The following is a 20,329-nucleotide window of genomic DNA, read 5'->3' as shown; positions in this document are numbered from 1 at the left end:
TTCGTCTCGTTCTTTATTCTTCTCTTCAATTATGTAAACAACCAGACAACCTGAGAAGGCAAACATCTACGTACCATATGCCTGTAAGATTGGCAGATTGATCACGATCCTACATGTATTGTATTGCTTCCTCTCCCTCCCCCCTCCCTCTTCCCCCAAGTCAGCTGAAATAAAACAATACTGAAACACTCCCTTACTGCTATTGACTAGATTGGGGAAATAATAGTGTTTGCACGGGTTATCCGGGTACCCGCCCGACGCGATACTTCCCGGTTCCTAATTTATTACTCGAATCCTACGCAAAGTGTGATTTAAAAAAAAAAATGCAAATCTACGGTTAGGCAGATTTCCCATTGACTTAGTGTGGTGTTAGGCTACCATGTGGCTGAAGATAACAGCAATAACGAAAGTATTCCATGGATTTCTTATAACTGCGTCACAATTTCAGCGAATAAACAGATGGTTAGGCTTTGCTAGATTTCTCATGCATTGACTTAGTGTGGTGTTAGGCTACCATGTGGAAGAAATTATTATTTAATCATTCGTTTATTTCATAGAAGGAAAGGCTGACAAGGAATTTTACGACATGTTATGGATTATAGACGGGATAACTAAAATATAATAATCGCAAGTGGCTTTTTACTAATCGTGTATTCCAAATGCAATCAAATTGCGCGAATCGCGTAATCTCGCGGCTAATGCGAACCATGGGCCTGCATAATAGATAGTAGTAGTAACAACTGAGTAAAGTAAAGGGATATTTTATGGTCTGATCCAATAGACGTGGAGAGCAAGCATAGCCTAAGCAGCGGCGGCAGTGCGATGTTAACAACATTACTACTTGTTATTGGAAGTTTAGACATAAGCGTGAGTTTGAGCAACAGCGTGGTAAAACAGCAGCAACAACTTTAGTTTACACAACAAGAATGAGTTTTCGCGTTCCATACGTTTTACCATTTGACTGAGTTTTGTTTGTAAACGCTCATACTCAATATTCGCGGAATAGGCTAAGGCCTATAGAAGCGGCCTCAATTTCTCGAATATAAGTTTACAGCGACCGAATACCATTTCCATGGTTAGCTGGAAGCTAAACGTATTTTCTCGTTTTGATCGTGCTTTTGTTTCAATTGCTATTAGTTTGGTAATTATGTAGGCTAGATTTATACGAATTTCTTACAGTAGTCTAAAAACATTGTTGCGAATGGTATCCCAGAACCACTTTCGCGAAATATTAAACTGTGAGTTGATTGCAACAATTACTAAGTTATTTGTTTGGCCCCAAAGGCCAAAGTTGATTTACTTTACATACTCAATATAGTCAAGCACACTTTCATGTTGTGGAATGCTGTATTTGTTTCCTTTTTTTTCAAGTTGATTTTTAAGAGTGCACTGTTAAACTTATCTCTGCAAGGTAGGCAGGTTGTAACTATTATTATGCAGATTTGTGGTGAGGTGAGTGGAATTTGTGAAAATGTAAAATTTGTACACTGCATAACACATGGAAATAAGAGCTCGATAGAAAACCATTGCCTGGACAAGATTGGTCTCTCTGCACTTAGTAAAGAGGAGATTTAATGAGGAATGCACAGCTTTGTAGAGAGAAGAATACAGGAAAATCCAGAGCTCAGCTGGAGAGTGAGATTACCCTTGGGTGGATAGGCTTATCTCCATAAGGCATGCATGTTGTATTATTATGCAGAATTGTTATGTAAGATGGGTTTAAATGTAAAAATTGTACACAGGTGTTACATAATACTTTTATATGTAGAAAAAAACATTCTCTGGGCAGGATTGATCTTTCAGTACATGGTAAACTTGTAGATTCAATGAAGAATGCACAGTGTTGTAGAGAGGGATGAATAACTGTGCAGAGCTCAGCTGGAGAGGGGCATGTGTTACATCCTTGGATATGTATGGCCTGTAGTAACTTACAGTTGAGAAGGACTTGTGCAATATTTCAAGGCTGTTTGACACTGTGCCTGAGAATTGCCCTGCACGAGAAGATCTGAAATATGATTTGGAAGAAATATGCATGTATATAATGTGTTCTCTGAGAAATTTTGGTAGGACTGAATCTACATGACCTGAAGTTAGAATCAAACTGCCTTATAAGGATGGGTCGATATTCATGTAGTTTTGTCCTAGCCAAGAGCATTTAATTTCACAACACTAAGGAGTTTGAGTGAAATTTATGAAAAAGATATGTACACAGGAATGCATATATTTTTGAGTGGTGGGAATTGAATGAAGGAAGGGGGGGGGTGGATGTATCAAGCATGGTCAGATACTAAAGCAGGTAGGAAATACAGTACTGTAGTTACTCAAAATTTCATTGCCTAGCTGCAGTAAACTGTTCCACAACACCAAGACTCATGCTTCTGAAACAATTAAAAATGATTTATTTATATTCTAAATTTTATGTAGGTTTTTATGTAGGTCATATTATTTTTTTATAGAATTTTATATAGGTCATATGATATAGGTTGAAATCGCAATGTAATGCATGCATGAATCACATGTTTCATGGCTAACTTATTATAATGAAACCATCTTGAAATTTTGTATTCATTATCCTCAGAAATTGTTATCATCCTTCTTTATTTGTTGCAAATATATATACTATATTTTCTAATTTAAATATGGATTTGGATTGAAAATGTCACTATCAATGCATCACATAACTTCTGCAGGATGATGTGGAGATCAATTGAGTTTACTCTTTGCACAGGCATTTCAGCGTTAAAGCAACTGTCACTTTACGGTTTACGTTATTGGCAATTTTCAGTGAACCTGAAAATTACTAAAGCATTGACAATAAAAATTTTCATTTGATTAGCAGTTTTTCCCATTTTGAACAGCATTTATAGATAAAATACATACCTCCTTAGGTTCCAACTCTCTCCTTTGCAGAATCAGAATGGCTTCTGCATGTGAGACAGATTTTGGAGAAGATCCAGCGTCTTCAAATATAATCTTCTCACCTCCGGTGTCTGAACAAAGATACCAGATGGCTGTTAACTTGACAAAAGAATTCAAGCCAAAAAAGGTAAAAAAGTTTATATTTTGGTAAAAGGATGCTTAGTCTAGTTTGGCTATACTAAGGAGTACAACATTTATAATTGTTAGTCCATTCCAACAGCTATTCTTACCATAGATATGGTTTTAAATTTAATAAAGGTGGTTGTCCAAATCCTGATGTGACAAATTTATGTTAAAGCTGGTGTATATGTTCACGATCACAATAAGTTTGGATTATATTTGTCGTCATGTCCTCTTTGAGAGGAAATTCCTGCCCAACCATTGGCCTGCCCCAAGATGTGTTTTTGGTCAGACCTTTGGTGGTCGCAAAGTATGGGGAAACCCGGTTCATTTGTAGTCATCTCTCCTTTATTTGTCAGCTTAAGTTGTTGTCATAGTCAAGCTATATCAGTTCAGAACATTTTTTTTAAACTTCCAAACAGCCAATCAGGGAAAGGTTATCACTGGAAAAAGTTGAACAAAATTCAACTCTATTTTCAACATATGGTTGGTTTATATCTACCACCTGCAAAATGACTTTCTAAATTGTAAAGATACCAACTTTGAGATAATAATGTTGAATTGGAAGCCACCTGACAGTGTAATCCATAAGTCCTTGCGGCTTCTCTCACATTTGTGCGTGGTTAAAATAACTGCTGATTATCATTATCATTTTCATTTTTTTTTTATTCAGAAATGATCTTTCATTTTTCATATTTCACTTTGGACTTTTGATTTCATTTTTCAAAATGATTTTTCATATTTCTTTTTCAAATATGATGATTAATTTTTTACTTTTCATTTCACAACTTGAAAACTGATTTGTCAGAAAGCAAGAATGAAAAATCTTCCATGTATCCATTTCTCAATTTTTTCCATGACAATTTGACACAGGCCTGACAATTTGACACCGGCCTGACTGCTTATCAGCTTGACGACTTAGAAAATGATTTCTTATTTTCAGTTTACATTTTTCTGAAATTCTAAATTTTTCTTGACAGCTGGACAATTTGACAGCCTGACAATTTTGACAGCCTGACGATTTTGACTGCTTGACAATTTGAAAACTTGAATGCCTGACAGCTTGAAAACTTGAATGCCTGACAGCTTGACTGTCTGACAGCTAGCTCTTGATAACTTTTTTTTGTATGTAGGAGAAATTTATTGAGGACAAGAAGCCTATTGTATATGTGGAGTTCAAAGGTCATTTGGGGTCACCAGGGGTAAAATTTTGAAAACCCTGTAAACACAATGTCTCAAGAACGGTAGCTTAGACAGATCTCATATTTTATGTGTAGGGAGTGCCTTATTGAGTACAAAAATGTTTTTTTTTTTAGTGGAGGTCAAGGTCATTTGGAGTCACCAGGGGTCAAATTGTGAAAACCATGTAAACACGATATCTCAAGAAGGTAAGCGTGGGCAGATCTCATGTTCAATATGTATATGAACCACATTGAGTGCAAGAAGCCTATAGTTTTTGGCGGAGGTGAAAGGTTATTTGGGGTCACCAGGGGTCAAAATTTGAAAACCTTGTAAACACGATATCTCAAGAAGGGAAGCTTGGGCAGATCTCATACTTGGTAAGAAGATGTATAACATTGATAAAAGTCTATTGATTTTGGTAGAGGTCAAAAAGGTCATTTGAAGTCAACAAATGACAAACAGTTACTTCACTCCCCTCTTACCTGTCTCTCTACACTAATGCACCTTCCTAAACATAATATTGCAAGAGAAGCTTGGACAGATTGCATATTTGGTATGTAATTGTACCAAATTGAGTACAACAAGCTTAATGTTGTGGGCAGAGGTCAATGGTCGTTTGAGTTCACCAGGGGTCAAATTGTGAAAATCATCTTTTGCACAATATTTCAACAAGGACAGATTTCATATTGAGTATGTTAATGTATCACATTTAGTGCAAGAAGCCTGTTGTTGAGGTCAATGGTCATTTTAGGACAGCCTGTGTCATTGTGAATTTATTGTTTGTCATATCACACTGCTTTTCTAAGATTCAGTACGTTGTACACCTACACTATACATGACATCAGATTCATGAAGAAAACTGCTCATGTTACATCATCGAAACCAAAATGCATTTGGCATTCTGGTTTAAAAAGGAATTTTCATTTTTGATTTTTCCAAATGATTTTCAATTTTGATTGTTCCAAATGATTTTCAACTTTGATTTTTCCAAAAGGATTTTATTTTTGATTTTGCCAAAAAGTTTTGCCATTTTTCAAAAAGAATTTTCTTTTTTCAAAGAGAGAGGTATCCTGTTCTGTACATATGGTTTAGTCAGACTGGTGCATAGTTAAATTTCAATGCAAACTATAGTAAATAAAGCTATTTTCAAATAAAAAATGTTGAAGTTTTTATAGGTGGGATCATTCCATCTAACATGTCTTTAGACCTATTCACCTTACTATTTGTCACCAATATTAAAGTAACTCCTCAGGAGGTGAATTTATCCTAATCTACTCGTAGGTGACTGATATGGGATGTGGACCCTGTTCCATGATAAGTCGTCTCAAGTGGCATCACTGCATCCAGGAACTGATTGGAGTAGATGTAGATGCAGATATCTTGAGGTCCCATGCTCGACTGGGAGAACCAGTGATGGGAGATTACCTTCAGCCAAGAGAGAATCCATTCACAGTCCGTCTTTACCAAGGTTCCATCTCCAAGGTCGATGAGAGATTGAAACACTCTGATCTGCTCATTTGCATCGAGGTGTAAGTAAAGAAAACATTTTGAAAGCATTTTCTCACCTTAACCTGACATGGGAAGTTCGATCTGTTCCAAAGTGTTAAACTGAGCTTGAAAAAACCAATGCTGCGATATATACCGTCATGTTAATTAGCTGGACAGACCAATGCTGCGATATATACTGCATGTAAATTAGCTCAAAAAACCAAAGCTGCAATATCCCAGAGTGTAAACTGAGCCAGACAGACCAATGCTGCGATATATACGGGCATGTCCTGGCATGTCTGATGATTAAATGTGATTATGTTAGATTATCCCAGATATTAGTCAAGCACTTTACATCCGTCACTGGTCTTATGTCAGCGACCCTTCACAGGCCCACGTCCCCATCCACAGGCTCACATCCCCACGTAAAAGAATACTCCTGAGGCTTTTCATATTACCCGCAAATATTACCCGTAAAATGCAAAACAACACTTCACCAAACACTTCACCATATACTGGTATGAATTACAGGTTAAGAGAAAATGACATTCGAAAATAAACTCCACTCGCCATGATATTAAACGGTACAAACATAGTTGTGACCTCCTGGATTCACTATGTACCTAATAAGAAACTGTACAGATGCCTATTTAGTATAGGTTCTAAATAATAATTCAATTTGAATAAGTTTGGGTCTTCACATTTGATATATTAATGCACTTTATTCTTTCTTTGGCCAAACATAATTCAGTTTCTGCCAATTTTTTTATCACTCCTGTTGCAATTTCCAAGGCCTTAAGTGACAGAATCTACATGTTTTCAGGTACTTTAATATCTGTCCATTGAATCACCCTAAATGGTACCACCAGATTGTGTGAAAAAAAGTCCAACTCAATGTAACTGCTTATATATATATATATATATATATATATATAATATCCTTGACCTCTCCTGAGCTGCGCAGGTTGAGATTAGACTGATAATATCATCACTTTAAAACCCTCATCCAATGAAACTCTTTGATAACAGAATCGAACACCTGTACGAAGATGACCTCTCCAAAGTACCGGCTGTCGTCTTCGGTGGTTTACGACCAGAGAGGGCACTCTTTACGACACCAAACAGTGACTTTAACGTCTTGTTCAATAATAAAACGGACAGGTTCAGACATCCTGACCACAAGTTTGAGTGGAGCAGACGACAGTTTGAAGATTGGTGAGCCGTGCTTAAAGTAGATATTTTGACTGATGACTTTTTCAGGCTCGATGAGCAGTTATTAAGAGCCCGAATGTACTAAACAGGAAGAGGGGTCAACTTAAGGTCGAGTTCAGGGCTAGGGTATCCTATCATTGATCAGGTTTACAGTTGTAAAGGGGATGTATGACAGAACTAGCTTTGCATAGTATGGCTATTTATAAAGAAGTTGGTAGTTGGCTTAATTGGTTTTGCTCATCTGTCCTAGATAATAGAAGTATGCTAGGAGGACGTTTGGTGAGAGGTTCTGTCGGTGGTTACGTAGTAAGTTTGTCATTTGGCACTCTCACCAAGTTGTGCATATTTGTGCATAGTTGTGCATATTTGGATACAGTAGTTCATTTTCTAATGAAAATTGCTTTTTTGGTGAATGGACCTCTTCCACCCCATCCACTTGTATGAATATTACTATTTTGAATTTCACATGGTGTGCCAGTAGTAACAGAGCCAATGCCAAAATACAATTGAGGAAGGGATTTTTATAGCCTGGACAAAATAAGGTTAACAATTGTGGTCCCTTGATCATTGAAGTTGCTTGAACGTAAAAATTAGTTGTTAACTCAGCTTCAAGAATCTGCTAAGAAGCATAAAACAAATATTAAACAAGTTGAATATATATTCTGTATACCCGTCACAGAAAGTTTACATCATACAGTAAGTGAGAATTTTAGTTCTTGTCGAAACAAGTCAGTATGTTTCTTAAGTTTTGCCAGGCGACTAATAATTTTCTGAGGTAGAATTCATTAGATCATTTCGGAATAATGCAGTATGTATTGACACACAAATCCTGAATTCTGCTTGAACAAAATGTTCAATTTTTGTTTGACCTATAAATATTAATCAGTTAACTGATGTGGTGGACTTTTGCCATGTGAATGAAGTGGTATCCATATGAGTGTGTCTATAAATAGTTTATACTTTATTCTGAAGAAATTCATGAATAATGAAGATATTCATGGAAAGTTTTGTTAACTTAAATAACTTTCTCATAATTCAACATCCTTCTTTTTTTTCTTCTTTTTTTCTTTATGATACATTTTTGATATATATTTTTTTATATTCCTTGACAAAAGCAAAAGTAACCTATATGATGATGAATGTCAAAGGTCAGTTAGGTCAACAAAGGTCGAAGTCAGAAAACATGGTATAAAACAACCTGAAAAGTAAAGCATCATATCTGATAGGTAGGTCCGCATCAGCACATGAAGCTTGCTGATCATTTGTAGTCTGTAATAGTCAACAATATGAAAATGATGTTTGTACTTTAATGTTTCTGTTGAATGTTCTCATAAAGGTGGCAAAGAAATCACTAAACACATTGGCTTTTTCTGGTTTTCTTGTTTGTCTACTTTGACTGCAGGTGTGGCATGATTTGTGCCAGATATCCCTACAGAGTAGAATACTTGGGAGCTGGGGCTGGTCCTGCAGGCACAGAGGAGGAGTATGGATGTTGCACACAGGCAGCTGTGTTCACTCTCGAAGAGAGAGACCGTTCAAGTAAAGAAGATGAACGAAACGATGATGACGAGGGCAGTATTTTAAAACAGGAAGAAACTCATCCTTATACATTGGTAGGTAACAGAAAGTTACTGCTTGTTAAAAGAATAGTCAAGAGGTGAAATTTGATTGAACAGATGAAAGAAAGAAACATGTTCTAAGCATCTAGCTGACATTTGTATTCAATCCCTATGTACTGTTTTTAAAGGGTGTGCAGACTCGTGCAAAAAGAAACGACTAATGCCGGTAATCTAGTGACCTAGTTTCGAATGAGGTGTAACAAAAGTGTTAGACACCACCATCAATCGCAGAAAATACACACACACAGCTTGCTACCATCGGTAATTAGACACTAGTGTACAGTCAGTACATACAGCTGCGGTCAATACCCACAGCACAGTATACAAACAATACAGCGATGGACATCTCAGGTCCAGCTAAAAATAACAAGGTAACACGTTTCATTACTGTACTGTCTGCATTTTGTAGCGACACACAAAGCGTCACTTGCAAGCAACAGAAAGTTAACTTTTTTAGATGGCCGCACGCGGTTTGGGGCGAGTCTTCAATGCCTTTAAGATAACAACATTTGAAATTTACACATTTGAAATTTCACTACCATGCATAGAATGTGTTCAGCCTAAAGTCAAACTAGAATTTTCCTCTGGACTGTCCTTTTAAGGGAGACCATTATTAGAGCCAAATCATTCTGTTATATATATGACATAGGTACAATAGGACATGTAATTCCTCAAAACACTGAGAATTATCATAAATATTTTGAATGTGTGATTCTAATGTGCACCCACATGGCAAAATCTGTTACGTTGGGATGGTGTGTTTTCCTCACTTTATTAACAATTTTATGGTGGATGGAATTGCTTCCATTTGCAAAAAACGGGGCAAAATAGGGAAAAAATAAAAATGTTAGCTACTTTAAATAGCATTCATATTTGAGTAGATATTTGTTTTTATTTACTAGTAATTTATGAGAGTACAGAAAAACTTCCACATGTATATTTGTCATTCCCAGTGGTGGTGGAGGAGTGTAAATAAGTGGGTGCAACAATAATATCCTTCTCTATGGAGGTTGAAGATCGTTAGAGGTCAGCAAAGGTCAAAACTCAGAAAAAGTTGTTGTATCTCATTGAGGGACAGTTGGATAACACTCACAATTGGCAAGTGGATGCCTTTTATATGAGTACAACAGACCGGTTCTTTTTGGTGGAGGTCAACGAAGGATATTTCAGAAAGACTTTGTCATGTGAATGCTTCCATTATGAGTATAGACTTTCTATTGCTCTTGGTGGAGGTCAGAGGTCATTGACCAGGCTGCTATGCAGATAGCAGTCACCATACATATGTGGATTGTGTTAGTATTTGGTCTGAGCATTTCATTAACTATATCATGTTCATATTGTCAAATCAAAACAGAGGAAAAATAATACAAACATCTGCTCTCACATAGTTTTAGGAATAATTTGACTTATTAATTTTGTAAATGATAACAGGGGGTTTTGCAGACTGCAGCAAATATATAATGATTATTGTTTTAAGAAAACATACAAAGCATTCACTATAATTGGCATCTCTCAATGAAAGACAGAAACGCTAACACTTTTTCAACTGCAATACTATACAGCTGATTAATCAAACTGTTGCATTGTTTTTGAATGGAAAAACTTTGTATTATAACCAAAATTGTGTAGGATTTCTTTATGAATGGAAAACTTTGTATTATAACCAAAAGAGGATTTCTTTCAAGTGAGTCTATTGTTAATTCAACATGTGCACAATAAGACTAACAAAAGTTACTCTATACAGAGAGGTTATTGTATGGGCTCAGGAAAAAGTTTTTTTTGTTTGTTATTTGTTATAAAAATATATATGACCGAGCAGGATCAGACGAGCATTTTAGTTGTAGAATTCAAAATTCCCATTTTTTACCCAAAAAATTGTTGTCGTCATCACTATTCTTGTACACAATATTCTTTTATTTGGTTAGTTATTTTTTGAACCAGTTTCTATTGCAAGTCAAGGTTAATTTGGATGAATGGTTGCTGAATATAGGGGAAAAAATGTCGAGTAGGGGTTTTTGAAGGGAAGTTATTAGCAAAGTTTTGCCTGCTTGGAAACTTTGAAGTGGCATATTGCACGATTGCTGAAATTTTTGATTATTCTGATGCTGTGTTATATTGATTCATAATTGGATACTCCTCAATCACAGAGATATATATATGATTACACATTTGAAGTTCCTATTATCCTGTCATAGTATGGGATAAAATATATTTAATTTAATCAGTTAAGCTCCTTTAAGTCCCTTGTTGCTACCTGTGTTGCTACTCACATTATTTAAGACAACCCTAGTTGATTAACCACAGGCGCGTGGCCAAGGAGGGGAAAAGGGGGCGACTGCCCCCCCCCCCCTTGAGCATATTTTTTATGACATCGCTAGTTATTTCAAAATAGGAAATGCTTAGATGCAACTTACAAGGCCTGGAAAGTGCCATGCGATCTGGGAGTCATTTTCGGCCAAAATTTTCTTGTACGCTTCGCGCCAACCCATGGTGGCGCTTCGCTTAGATAGTTTGCCTAAAGGCTTCGCCCCTCCCTTGTTCCCTTGGCAAATTCCTCGCTCAGCGTCTGATTAACCACAACCCCCACCTCCCTCCCCTTTCCTGTTTCTTACACTCCACCATTAAGAAAGAAAAAAAGAATGATCTAAACTTACTCCTTCTAGGACAATCAGATCTCAGATGCCAGGTGCTGTTCTCTCACTTTAATATCTCAACACATGTAGGCGGAACTAACTTGGAAAGTCATCATCTTCACTTCTGATTGGCCCTTTAGAGCAATTTGCTAATTATTGGCAATATTCTGAGTGTGTGCTTAATTCAACCAGTTAAACCGCTATGTAAATATAATCCGACCAAGAAAGTAGTTTTTCCCTCGAGCTCCCCAGGCACGATTTTCAACCGTGGAATCTTTTGGTAGATCTGAATTTGTACAGGAGTGCAAGTCTCGCAATGATTTTTTCCCTTCCCCCTGCCCACCCCTCTCCACCCTTTGATATGCCAACACTTGAACTTCATATTGATTGAACCATTAGGCATTTAACAGTTTTGCAAAAATATTAATTTCTATATCAATTCTCTTATCTGTATCAAGTTTATTTTAAACATGCAATTTTTTTTTTCTCCTCACAGATTTCTGAAATAACTCATCCGTTCAAGGAGAAGCAGGATGCACCCTTGGAGAGAAGGATTGAGTGGGAGGTAGAATCTTGCGTTCGAGACATCTTAGCCTCCCAACCTGATGACGTGGAGTCGCATGATGATTCTGAGGGCAGGGTCTATCACGTACCTTTGGAAATGCTGTTACGGTATAGCGCCCTCCAAAAACTCTGTTCAAGCGATACCGATTTGTTGAGGTAAATAGTTGTTTACTCAGGCGGTTGGACCTTCCTTTTTTTTATTAGAAAATGTAGAGTATTTCATGTTTTGCTCTTGAATTTTATCGTAAGAGTAGTTTTGTGTAAATGTCTGGTGCAACCAACATGTTATGATAGAAAGCTAATGCTGCCATATGAGAAAGGATCAAACGGAATTATTGAAAAGATTGTGGAAACATGACATTCCATAAGTCCTGTACCATATCAGTATGCTGCACAGACTACTGGCATTGTTTTGTAACTGTTTACTTATTGCAATGCAATTTATATTTCTAAGTTGCAGCAGTATGCTTCCTATTTTTTGTATCTATGTAATTTTAAATGAAAAATATTTATTTCAAATACTGTGCAACTACGATAATAATGTACGAAACTTAATATATCACACCAGCAGGAGAAGATTGATATGTTGGTTTTATTGTCATGAAGAAATACCATTCATTCTAAGGAAAGCCAAACAGGACACAGAAAACAAAGCTGAAACGTTACTGGACGTGTTTAAGGAGACTGCCTGTTTTAAGGTTTTTCTTGCCCCCATTTTGATGTTTTCCAGAAGAAGTGTACTGGCCAGTGGAAAACTTAACATGTCAGATGACGAGAGCTGTCTGTTGTATCGTGAAGGAGACGACTCCGAGATAGAAGAGAGCAGCTTATCATCTGATGAAGATAACTACGGACAGGAGAGATTACCTGAGGAGGAGGAGGACTGGGATGTTGGCTGAAGAAGGAAGACGAGGAGATGGAGCGCTCTTCTCAAGAAAGAAGAACGAGAGACAGAAACAGAAGAGACGGAGGTAGAAGAGGAAGCTAAGGATGACAATAAAATGAGACCGATGGGAGAACCGATCCTCATCATGGCAGCATCTGTGAGCGATGACGATAATCAAACCAGAGGAAGAGACGTTGAAATGATCAAGATGAGGAGCGTTGACTGGAAAAGAAAGCAATTGTCCTTGAATGAAGATGATGAAAAGTGATAGAAATGCTGAAGAGCTAGCTTGGAATCTAGTTGCAAATAGCATGCCTAACCAAAGAGGAAGGGGTTGGGGATATTTCACCCCTACTCCTGCTTACAACACCTGAATTAAAAAAAAATTTAAAAAATTTGCAGGTGAATTAATAGGCAACTAGGGCACTTTGAAGAAGTAGAACTCTTGTAAGAAATAAAAATTAGCACAAGGTAAAAGACAAGATGAAATAGGATTGAGAATCTGGTCAGATGAGAGAGAAATAATAATATCATATTTATGTGTCAGAAGGTGGGTAGGGGGGGGGGTGGGGGGAGTTGGTTGGGTATGAATAGTGAAAGGAAACATCAGATTTTTCCCATGTGTATTTTAATGTACCATTACAATGTTAAATAGGGCTGCTTTAACTAAGTGAAGCTTTAGTAGGTCTACATGAATTTGCTATTTACCATCTAAAGAGTGTAGTCTTAGGCCCTTTTTCTGTATCCGTGACTTAGGGATTAGACGTACATCGGAAAGCCAGCCACCTTTTCCTACTAACAGCCATTTCTAGCCATTTGACTGGTGGTGATGTTTCCTGAAGTAATTTAAACCTATATTAACCAAATTTCAGTTTATGGTGGAATGATGCGTGATGAACTATACATTTCAAACTGCATTATTTCTCTACAAAGGGACTACATGTAGCAACCTCAAAATTGCTAGATTCGCTAAAATGGTCTCTGTATTTACAAATTAGAACATACTTTGAACATTCTTCTTCAGGAGATGAGTTTTGAACTCTTGTGTCATCATCTTTTGTCTTGTGTCATATTTTGAGGCTATCATGCATTGCTTTCAGTTTGGTTCAAAAAACCAAACTAACAGAATGAAAGGAAGAAAGTAGGGACAGTTGGAACGTTTACATCGTATCCAAACCTTTGTTTTCTCCATTTACACATGATGACAAAACAGAAAGTTAAAAAAAAATACAACCAAGTTTTGTGATAAAGTGACATGTTTTAATAGATCTCTCTCTCTCCTTGACAAAGCCAACACTGACAAACCCATCAATATAAACAAAACATTGATTTTGTTGAGTAATATCTGTTTTGACATGTTTATGTACTGGCCATTTATCTTGTAAGTAACAATTGGCTAATTACAAATTCCCTTTCCAGGCTTCACTTGCACTTATTAAAGCAACAGAGTCACATTTCAAATATCAAAAATATTAAATAACTAAGTTGAGGAACAATTTGCAGACTGATGAAGTTAATCAAGAAATTTGGTTTAAAAACACATCTCTCTTTCAGATGCAGAAAATGAAAATATTCAAGCTGTTTCCAGCAAAAAGTAGGGGACAAATAGCTTTAGACCCACCCATCCATGACAAGAGTTTTCACTTTCAACAGTGAAACAATCATCAGTATTTATGGCAATAGCTTTCTGATGAAAACGGTCACCAAATTTGCGGACTTTGGACCTTTGTAAGGACGTCATGACTCTATGCAGTAATAAAGCAACACATTTTGGTCACATTTTAGTCAGTCATGGTGTTCACGCAATGTGGCTTTCACTAACAAGAAAACTAACATTTTCACAATCTCGTTCACGCCCTGTTCAAACCCTATTTTTCTTTTCACTTAAATTAGCATCATTCGAAATACTGATTTCGTTTTCACAGTGTCAAAGAGGAAAAGCTGCAGCAAGGCTTAACAAATAATATAAAACAATAGAGAGACCTGCAGTGTCTATTGTGTGAGAGTGGAGCACTCAAGGTTGTCCTACACCAGGGATGAGCCTGGGGTAAAACAAAAATCATGGAACTTTGCAAAAATTGCGGTATAGGCTCCAGTTTGGGTATGCTACAGTGTGTTAGGATAATAGTTTTTGTCCCCGGCCTGGCTGCAGCCATGATGCAGCCTCCTTGGTGTCCAAAATAGGACACTGTAAACATTAGATACCCGGGGAACATAATTGTCTTACAACAGGTTTAGTCTTCAACACAGTTGAATCCAACTGTGTCAGTATAAATTATTTCAATCTGCCTATATAATAATAAGAGACAATTATTAGCCTTGTGAAAGCAAAAATGTAAAAGTACCATTCATTTCATCGTTTGGCCAAGAAAACAATACATCCGCATTGTTATAATATTAAATGCCGTTCACTAAATATTACATTGGCAAGCTACTGACGTTTTTTTAATATTTTTTTTTTTACCTTTCTTGTTTACGGTGATAGACACATCCAGTGTTTTAGTTAAGTTTTAATCCAAAAATGCATGTTAGTTTTGTACACTTTTATATTGCCAGCATTAAATTTAATATTTAAAGTATGTACACACCTGCCTTGTTTGTTTTAATCATACAAACAAAACGTACCTCAAATAACCTCATAGTTTCTGTATTTAACAAACGAGAAGAGGAAAATAACAAATCTTCTTCTGTACACACCTCTCCTTAGTACTTATACTCATCATAACTCTACAGTACTCTTCAAACCCCCTTCACCCCCTCTCCCTAAAATATCTACCTCCATACAGTTTGTTGAAGAGGAACTTCATTCTCAAGCCTAAATTCAAAGTAGCTCTCTGCCAAAACGAGAATTAAAATACAAAACAAAGTAATTGTCCGCAGTAATTGTTTCAATGACTCTATATTGATTTACTAAGTCCTGTTGAGTTGCTATAATCTAGTCTATCCAATGATTCTGTACAGTTGAATTTTTAATAGTCGTGGAATTTTAAAGTGCTTGTTTGACTTTTGACACATTTTGTGAATGTTATTTCATACCTAAAATACCGTCTACAATGTTGTTTGTATGTATACAGTATTGCAGTTAGCTTGAAGTCGAGTAAACGTTGATGGTTCCTAACTGTATATTTGAACGATACAACGTTTGAGAGCATATGTTCGAAAGTGGCATAGTTTGAACAATTGCAAATGTCTCGACTTACGTTACGTACAGAACCCAAACAGCTACTTTTAAGTCTTTCCAATGTCTTTGCTTGTTGTGAACCTTCAGTTCTTCTAGTCCTCGTCTGATTTGTGAGTTGAATTTTTAAGTACTGGTCTATCACACTAAATCTTTCACAATCAAATACAAAAGAAATTTGATAATGGAACTAAAAATGACCACATTTACAAACCATAACTCTTACCCCCATACTACGTATTTTCAATTACACCTCGGATAATCTTCCGAGACGAATTATCAACAAAAAAAAAGCTCTCGACATTTCCAAAAAATAATATACCTTAAAGAATGAATTATACTGGTTCTGTATCTCAAAGTTTAGCAGGATATGATGAAGATGTATTGAGAGAAAATTCCAAAAAGTGTTTTAGAATTTTCAGAGATAGGAAACAGACTTTAAATCAACTCTATAACCATTGGCCTTGAATATATACCTTGTATTTAACATGGAACCATAAATGCAAACATTTATATTTTCTCCAAAACTGAGACCTGTAGGTACGAATAACTAGATATAATAAACCTTAATTTTTCGTCATCTCCACAGTTTATTGCACATTCTAAACAATATTTGGTATATGTAATTAATCAACTTCCTCCCTCACCCCCCCCCCCCCCCCCCTTACCTAGGACCATCTCAAAGACTGTAGAAATGCACAACATTTAAATATGGACAATTATTTATAGTCATTTCACCAAGGTTATTTCATTTTCTCTGAATATACACAAGTATGTTACTTTTGAGTACAACATAAATACAATAGTCTTTCAGACTGTCACCCACCAATCCTCTCCCTCCCTACATTCACCATTCCATGAAAAACCTCAAAAACAGCTTCTAGTGTAAGACAAATCCTTCAATAGAAGAAGTCCATGGTACATAGAGAATTGTGGAAATCACCATGGAAATGGCTGCAATCTTTCTGTGGGGAGCCGTTTCGGACTTTATTACCAAATCATCTCTCACCGGTAGGGCTCTTTCATTTATTGCCACCTTTCTTCTTCGGCGCCTGCTTGCCTGCCTTTTGGTTCATTTCCTGGCTCGTGGGTTCACTGCCCAGCACGTTAGCAGTATTGTATCTTGCAGGCAGCCGCTTGGGTTGTCTGGGAGCCCTGCGCTTGTTGAGGTTGGGCAGTGCAGTGGTCGAGGGGGGCAGTTCAAATGATATCGGAGCCTCCGCCTGAAGGGAGGGATCCACATCCTCCAGGCTTATGCTATCCAACTCGTCTACACTGTAGTTGTCTTCTTCGCTTCCTGCTGTGGTGAGATCCAGGGACTGAAGATGAGCTGTTATGTCTTGCCTGTGGAAACAGGAAAGAGGCCAATTGTGAGCGCAGAGTCAAAATAGCCCAACATTGTCAACAGGAAGGAAGAAACTAGACTCCTCTTATTTTAAGAGCACATTATGACAGGATGGACACGAGGGAAATATTTTATACGAATAACCATCTGCTGTTTGGAAGTGAGCATTGAAAATGGTTTTTACACAAAATGGAATAAACACCATTAGCAGACAGGATACTTGGTTAACACACCCGTTAGGCAACATGTCAAATACGACAGGCTGTAGCAGATGACCTTAAATGGCCTTAAATGAATGTAAGGAACTGTAGCAAATATTTGTGGGAAAAAATAGTATTTGGCAATACTTTGCCAAATTTAAATTTTTTTTCAAACAGGTATTACTTAAAATTTAGCTTGCAGTTACTGATTTGAAATAAAAATGTTGGTGACCTAAATGATACATATTAATGCTAACCACACACAAAGGCAACATAAGCGAAAGCAGGAAATTTCATTACAGAATTAGTCTAGTTATGTTTATGGAGATTAATTTGCGTTCAACTTTGCACCAAATTGTGTTTTTTTTTTCATCAAAAGTTACTCCATATATCCTAAAAAATATACTGCCATTGTCATTTTCAATCTGTTTTGCCAGCAATCAATTGATAATGACAATCAACTTTTAAAGGCCATTTGGCTGCCACTTGGGAACCGATTCAAATTTTGAAAATTATTAATCCCCGTCTCCATAGTAACCAGGAAGAAACTTTGCTTATATAACAAGAAAAACAGGAAAGCTTTAGTAACTTTAATTTTTCATTCGTTGTTGATCAATGACACTATATAACTATTTGAGTTCTTCGTATTGGTTAAATTACAAAATATCTCAAAACTATGGATGATGTAAAATTGATTACGGAGCTATTTGCCCTACCAAAAATTGGTTTACCAATAATTACCTAGTCAGCTTTATCATTTACTGAAACATGAAATAGAAATGCCATGCAGCACTTATATAGATCACGAGGCAATACATGTTTGTCGATCACTATCCGATTCCCTTTGGGAGGTCATTGCACTATTTTCACACTACCTGCCACTGTTTTTTCTTTTAATTACAGACAAGAAATAACAAAACGTCATTTCTAACGTCGTCATCATCTAACTTACTTTTCTCTTTCCAACGTCCTGACTTGTTCCGCCCAAAAATTCTCCACCTCTTGGCTCCCCTCTGATGTTCCCATGCTCCTTTGTTCTAATGCCACCAGTTCCTCCTCCTCTGACTCTAGTACCCTCTGTTGTTCCAGTTTGTTTGCCTGTGAGAGGTTGGGATCAGAAGCAGAGACACGATGACTCAAACAGTTACCCATCTTGGCCGATTTAACCCTCACCGTTCACCCGTAAAAATGTGTATCTTCTTTTAATCTGACACAAAACGTCCCCCTTCCAATCGAGTCTATCACAAAGTGTGAAACACAGATCCACTAAAACATGTCTCTGAGTGCAGTACAGAATTTTCCACAACTATCACCAGCAATTGCAACGAACAACTAAAATTCTATTCTTTTTAGCATCCAAACAGAACAAAACGTTGCAAATCCGGTTAGCAAAAGTATCTTTTTCGGTCATAAGTGATGAGATCTGTTTTGTGAACTAGTCATGCATATCATGCATTGTTCATGCAATTATAACTAAGCCATAGTATCCAATCTGGGAACCTTTTTGAAGGGAATTCCGCTTTTTCTAACTTTTCTCTCAAATATATGAAACCAAGTCAGGTTTTAACATCAATAGATTGCCTTTCAGACCAAACAAATGTAAAAAACTATCGGTAATTTTTAGGGGAAATATTCAGAAGAGGTCTCTGAGCCCTATCTCTGTTGATCTTTAGGGGTCGAAAGGTCACAATTGACCGAGATCGACACGCAATAGCGGTCACAGGTCCGTGTATAAAAGCTAAAAGTTGTATCTCCTTGCTTATCAAAATGATCCCACAAAGAAATAAATTGGTGAGGTTAACAGCTCTTAATGCCTTTCAAATCCACCACTGCAGCTGATTATCAAAGCAAGCAGTCATTTACTCCTCAAGTTAAAGAAGGAATGCGATGATATTTATGTAATAAACGTTCCAGTCGGAAAAGGTGCGATCTGTTTTACAACTTCACAACTTTATCACAAATATATCGTTAGTCCTGATAATAACTCTATAGAGAGACGTCCTGGCGTGAGAACTGTTGGAATAACGACAGTGCTTTCACAGCCTCAAAGATACCAAACATGTTCCAAATGATAGTGATCTACCGACTAGCCGATAATTGTTTTCTTTCTTTCTGTGCAGCGACTACGACCACTTCCTCTCGTGATGTTACATCACGGGGGTCTGATGCCCAAACAAGGTAAGCAACAGTACTAGGAAGTGAAACTTCCTTCATAATAGCAGAGGTCAAATGTCAAACTAAATAAGAACTAATTCACAACCTGGCATGATCAGATCAATACCAGAAAGCTATTTTAGAGTTTTTTCTAACGATTGCGGCGTGCTCTTCGGGCCGAGACAGAACGACCCACGCTGTCGATTTACAAAGAGCGGGAAAGTATGATACTAATTTGGGAGAGTTTTCTCGGAACAATCAATAGTGGGGGAAAGATTTTAAGCTGCTCCGTTGTTGACATGAACATAAAAGAAAATGTTTTGGCGGAAGTTATAAGGATTTCTAAAACGATGGATTACAATTAATGAATGATGAAAGTGACCTAAACCAAATGCCCTTGAATAAGATTTGTTTGTTGATAGAAACTACAAATGACTATAAACACTTTTGACACAATCGGCCAAGAGGAAGACAATGGGAGGATATAGGACTGAAGGCTATACTTACAAATTTAGATATCTGATTATACATAAACAATATTTGTGATAAAATGCTTTAAATAATTTTATTAATCACTTAATCACTGTATTCATCTACTTAATTTTTCTGACCGATACCAAACTTTACCATCTGCTGTGGTGTGCTCATTTCAAATTAAAATACAATCATAAAAGAGATTAATTTTCTCTCAATTAACAGTTCTGAAAATTCACAACAAAAAAACATTTTTTTTATTATTATGAATTTGTATATAGTGAGTCATCAGCACGTTACGACTGGATTGCTGAGCTAGTATAGCGCTGAACTACTAAAAAATGTTTAGGTCACC

The 20,329-nt window shown here is 36.8% G+C and overlaps 2 protein-coding genes across 9 annotated transcripts in view; one reads left to right on the top strand and one right to left on the bottom strand.

The window, feature by feature from the left end:
* The first annotated feature begins 2,285 nt into the window (after positions 1-2,285).
* On the top strand, positions 2,286-14,659 carry LOC139978330 (small RNA 2'-O-methyltransferase-like). Its single transcript, XM_071988430.1, has 7 exons — positions 2,286-2,296; positions 2,889-3,046; positions 5,503-5,750; positions 6,739-6,924; positions 8,324-8,534; positions 11,670-11,893; positions 12,468-14,659. Exons 2-7 carry the CDS (start codon positions 2,918-2,920, stop codon positions 12,634-12,636), a joined length of 1,167 nt encoding a protein of 388 aa, XP_071844531.1. The 5' UTR covers positions 2,286-2,296; positions 2,889-2,917; the 3' UTR covers positions 12,637-14,659.
* Positions 13,862-20,329, bottom strand: part of LOC139978325 (unconventional myosin-IXb-like) — a 110,371-nt gene continuing 103,903 nt past the window's right edge. For all 8 annotated transcript variants that reach the window (XM_071988416.1, XM_071988413.1, XM_071988415.1 and 5 more), the window contains 2 exons: positions 18,299-18,444; positions 13,862-17,145 (listed from right to left, as the gene is read on the bottom strand). In XM_071988416.1, coding sequence (XP_071844517.1) covers positions 16,824-17,145; positions 18,299-18,444 — 468 coding nt within the window. In that variant the 3' untranslated portion in view covers positions 13,862-16,823. The remainder of the gene's footprint in view (positions 17,146-18,298; positions 18,445-20,329) is intronic.

Source organism: Apostichopus japonicus, chromosome 13 (assembly GCF_037975245.1).
Source record: "Apostichopus japonicus isolate 1M-3 chromosome 13, ASM3797524v1, whole genome shotgun sequence".
NCBI lineage: Eukaryota > Metazoa > Echinodermata > Holothuroidea > Aspidochirotida > Stichopodidae > Apostichopus > Apostichopus japonicus.
This window is presented reverse-complemented; position numbering and strand designations above follow the sequence as displayed.

Coding starts and splice junctions, on each gene's coding strand:
- LOC139978330 (XM_071988430.1), top strand. CDS start 2,918: ATGGCTTCTGCATGTGAGACAGATTTTGGAGAAGATCCAGCGTCTTCA. Junction 3,047..5,502: donor AAGAATTCAAGCCAAAAAAG/GTAAAAAAGTTT, acceptor ATCTACTCGTAG/GTGACTGATATGGGATGTGG. Junction 5,751..6,738: donor CTGCTCATTTGCATCGAGGT/GTAAGTAAAGAA, acceptor CTTTGATAACAG/AATCGAACACCTGTACGAAG.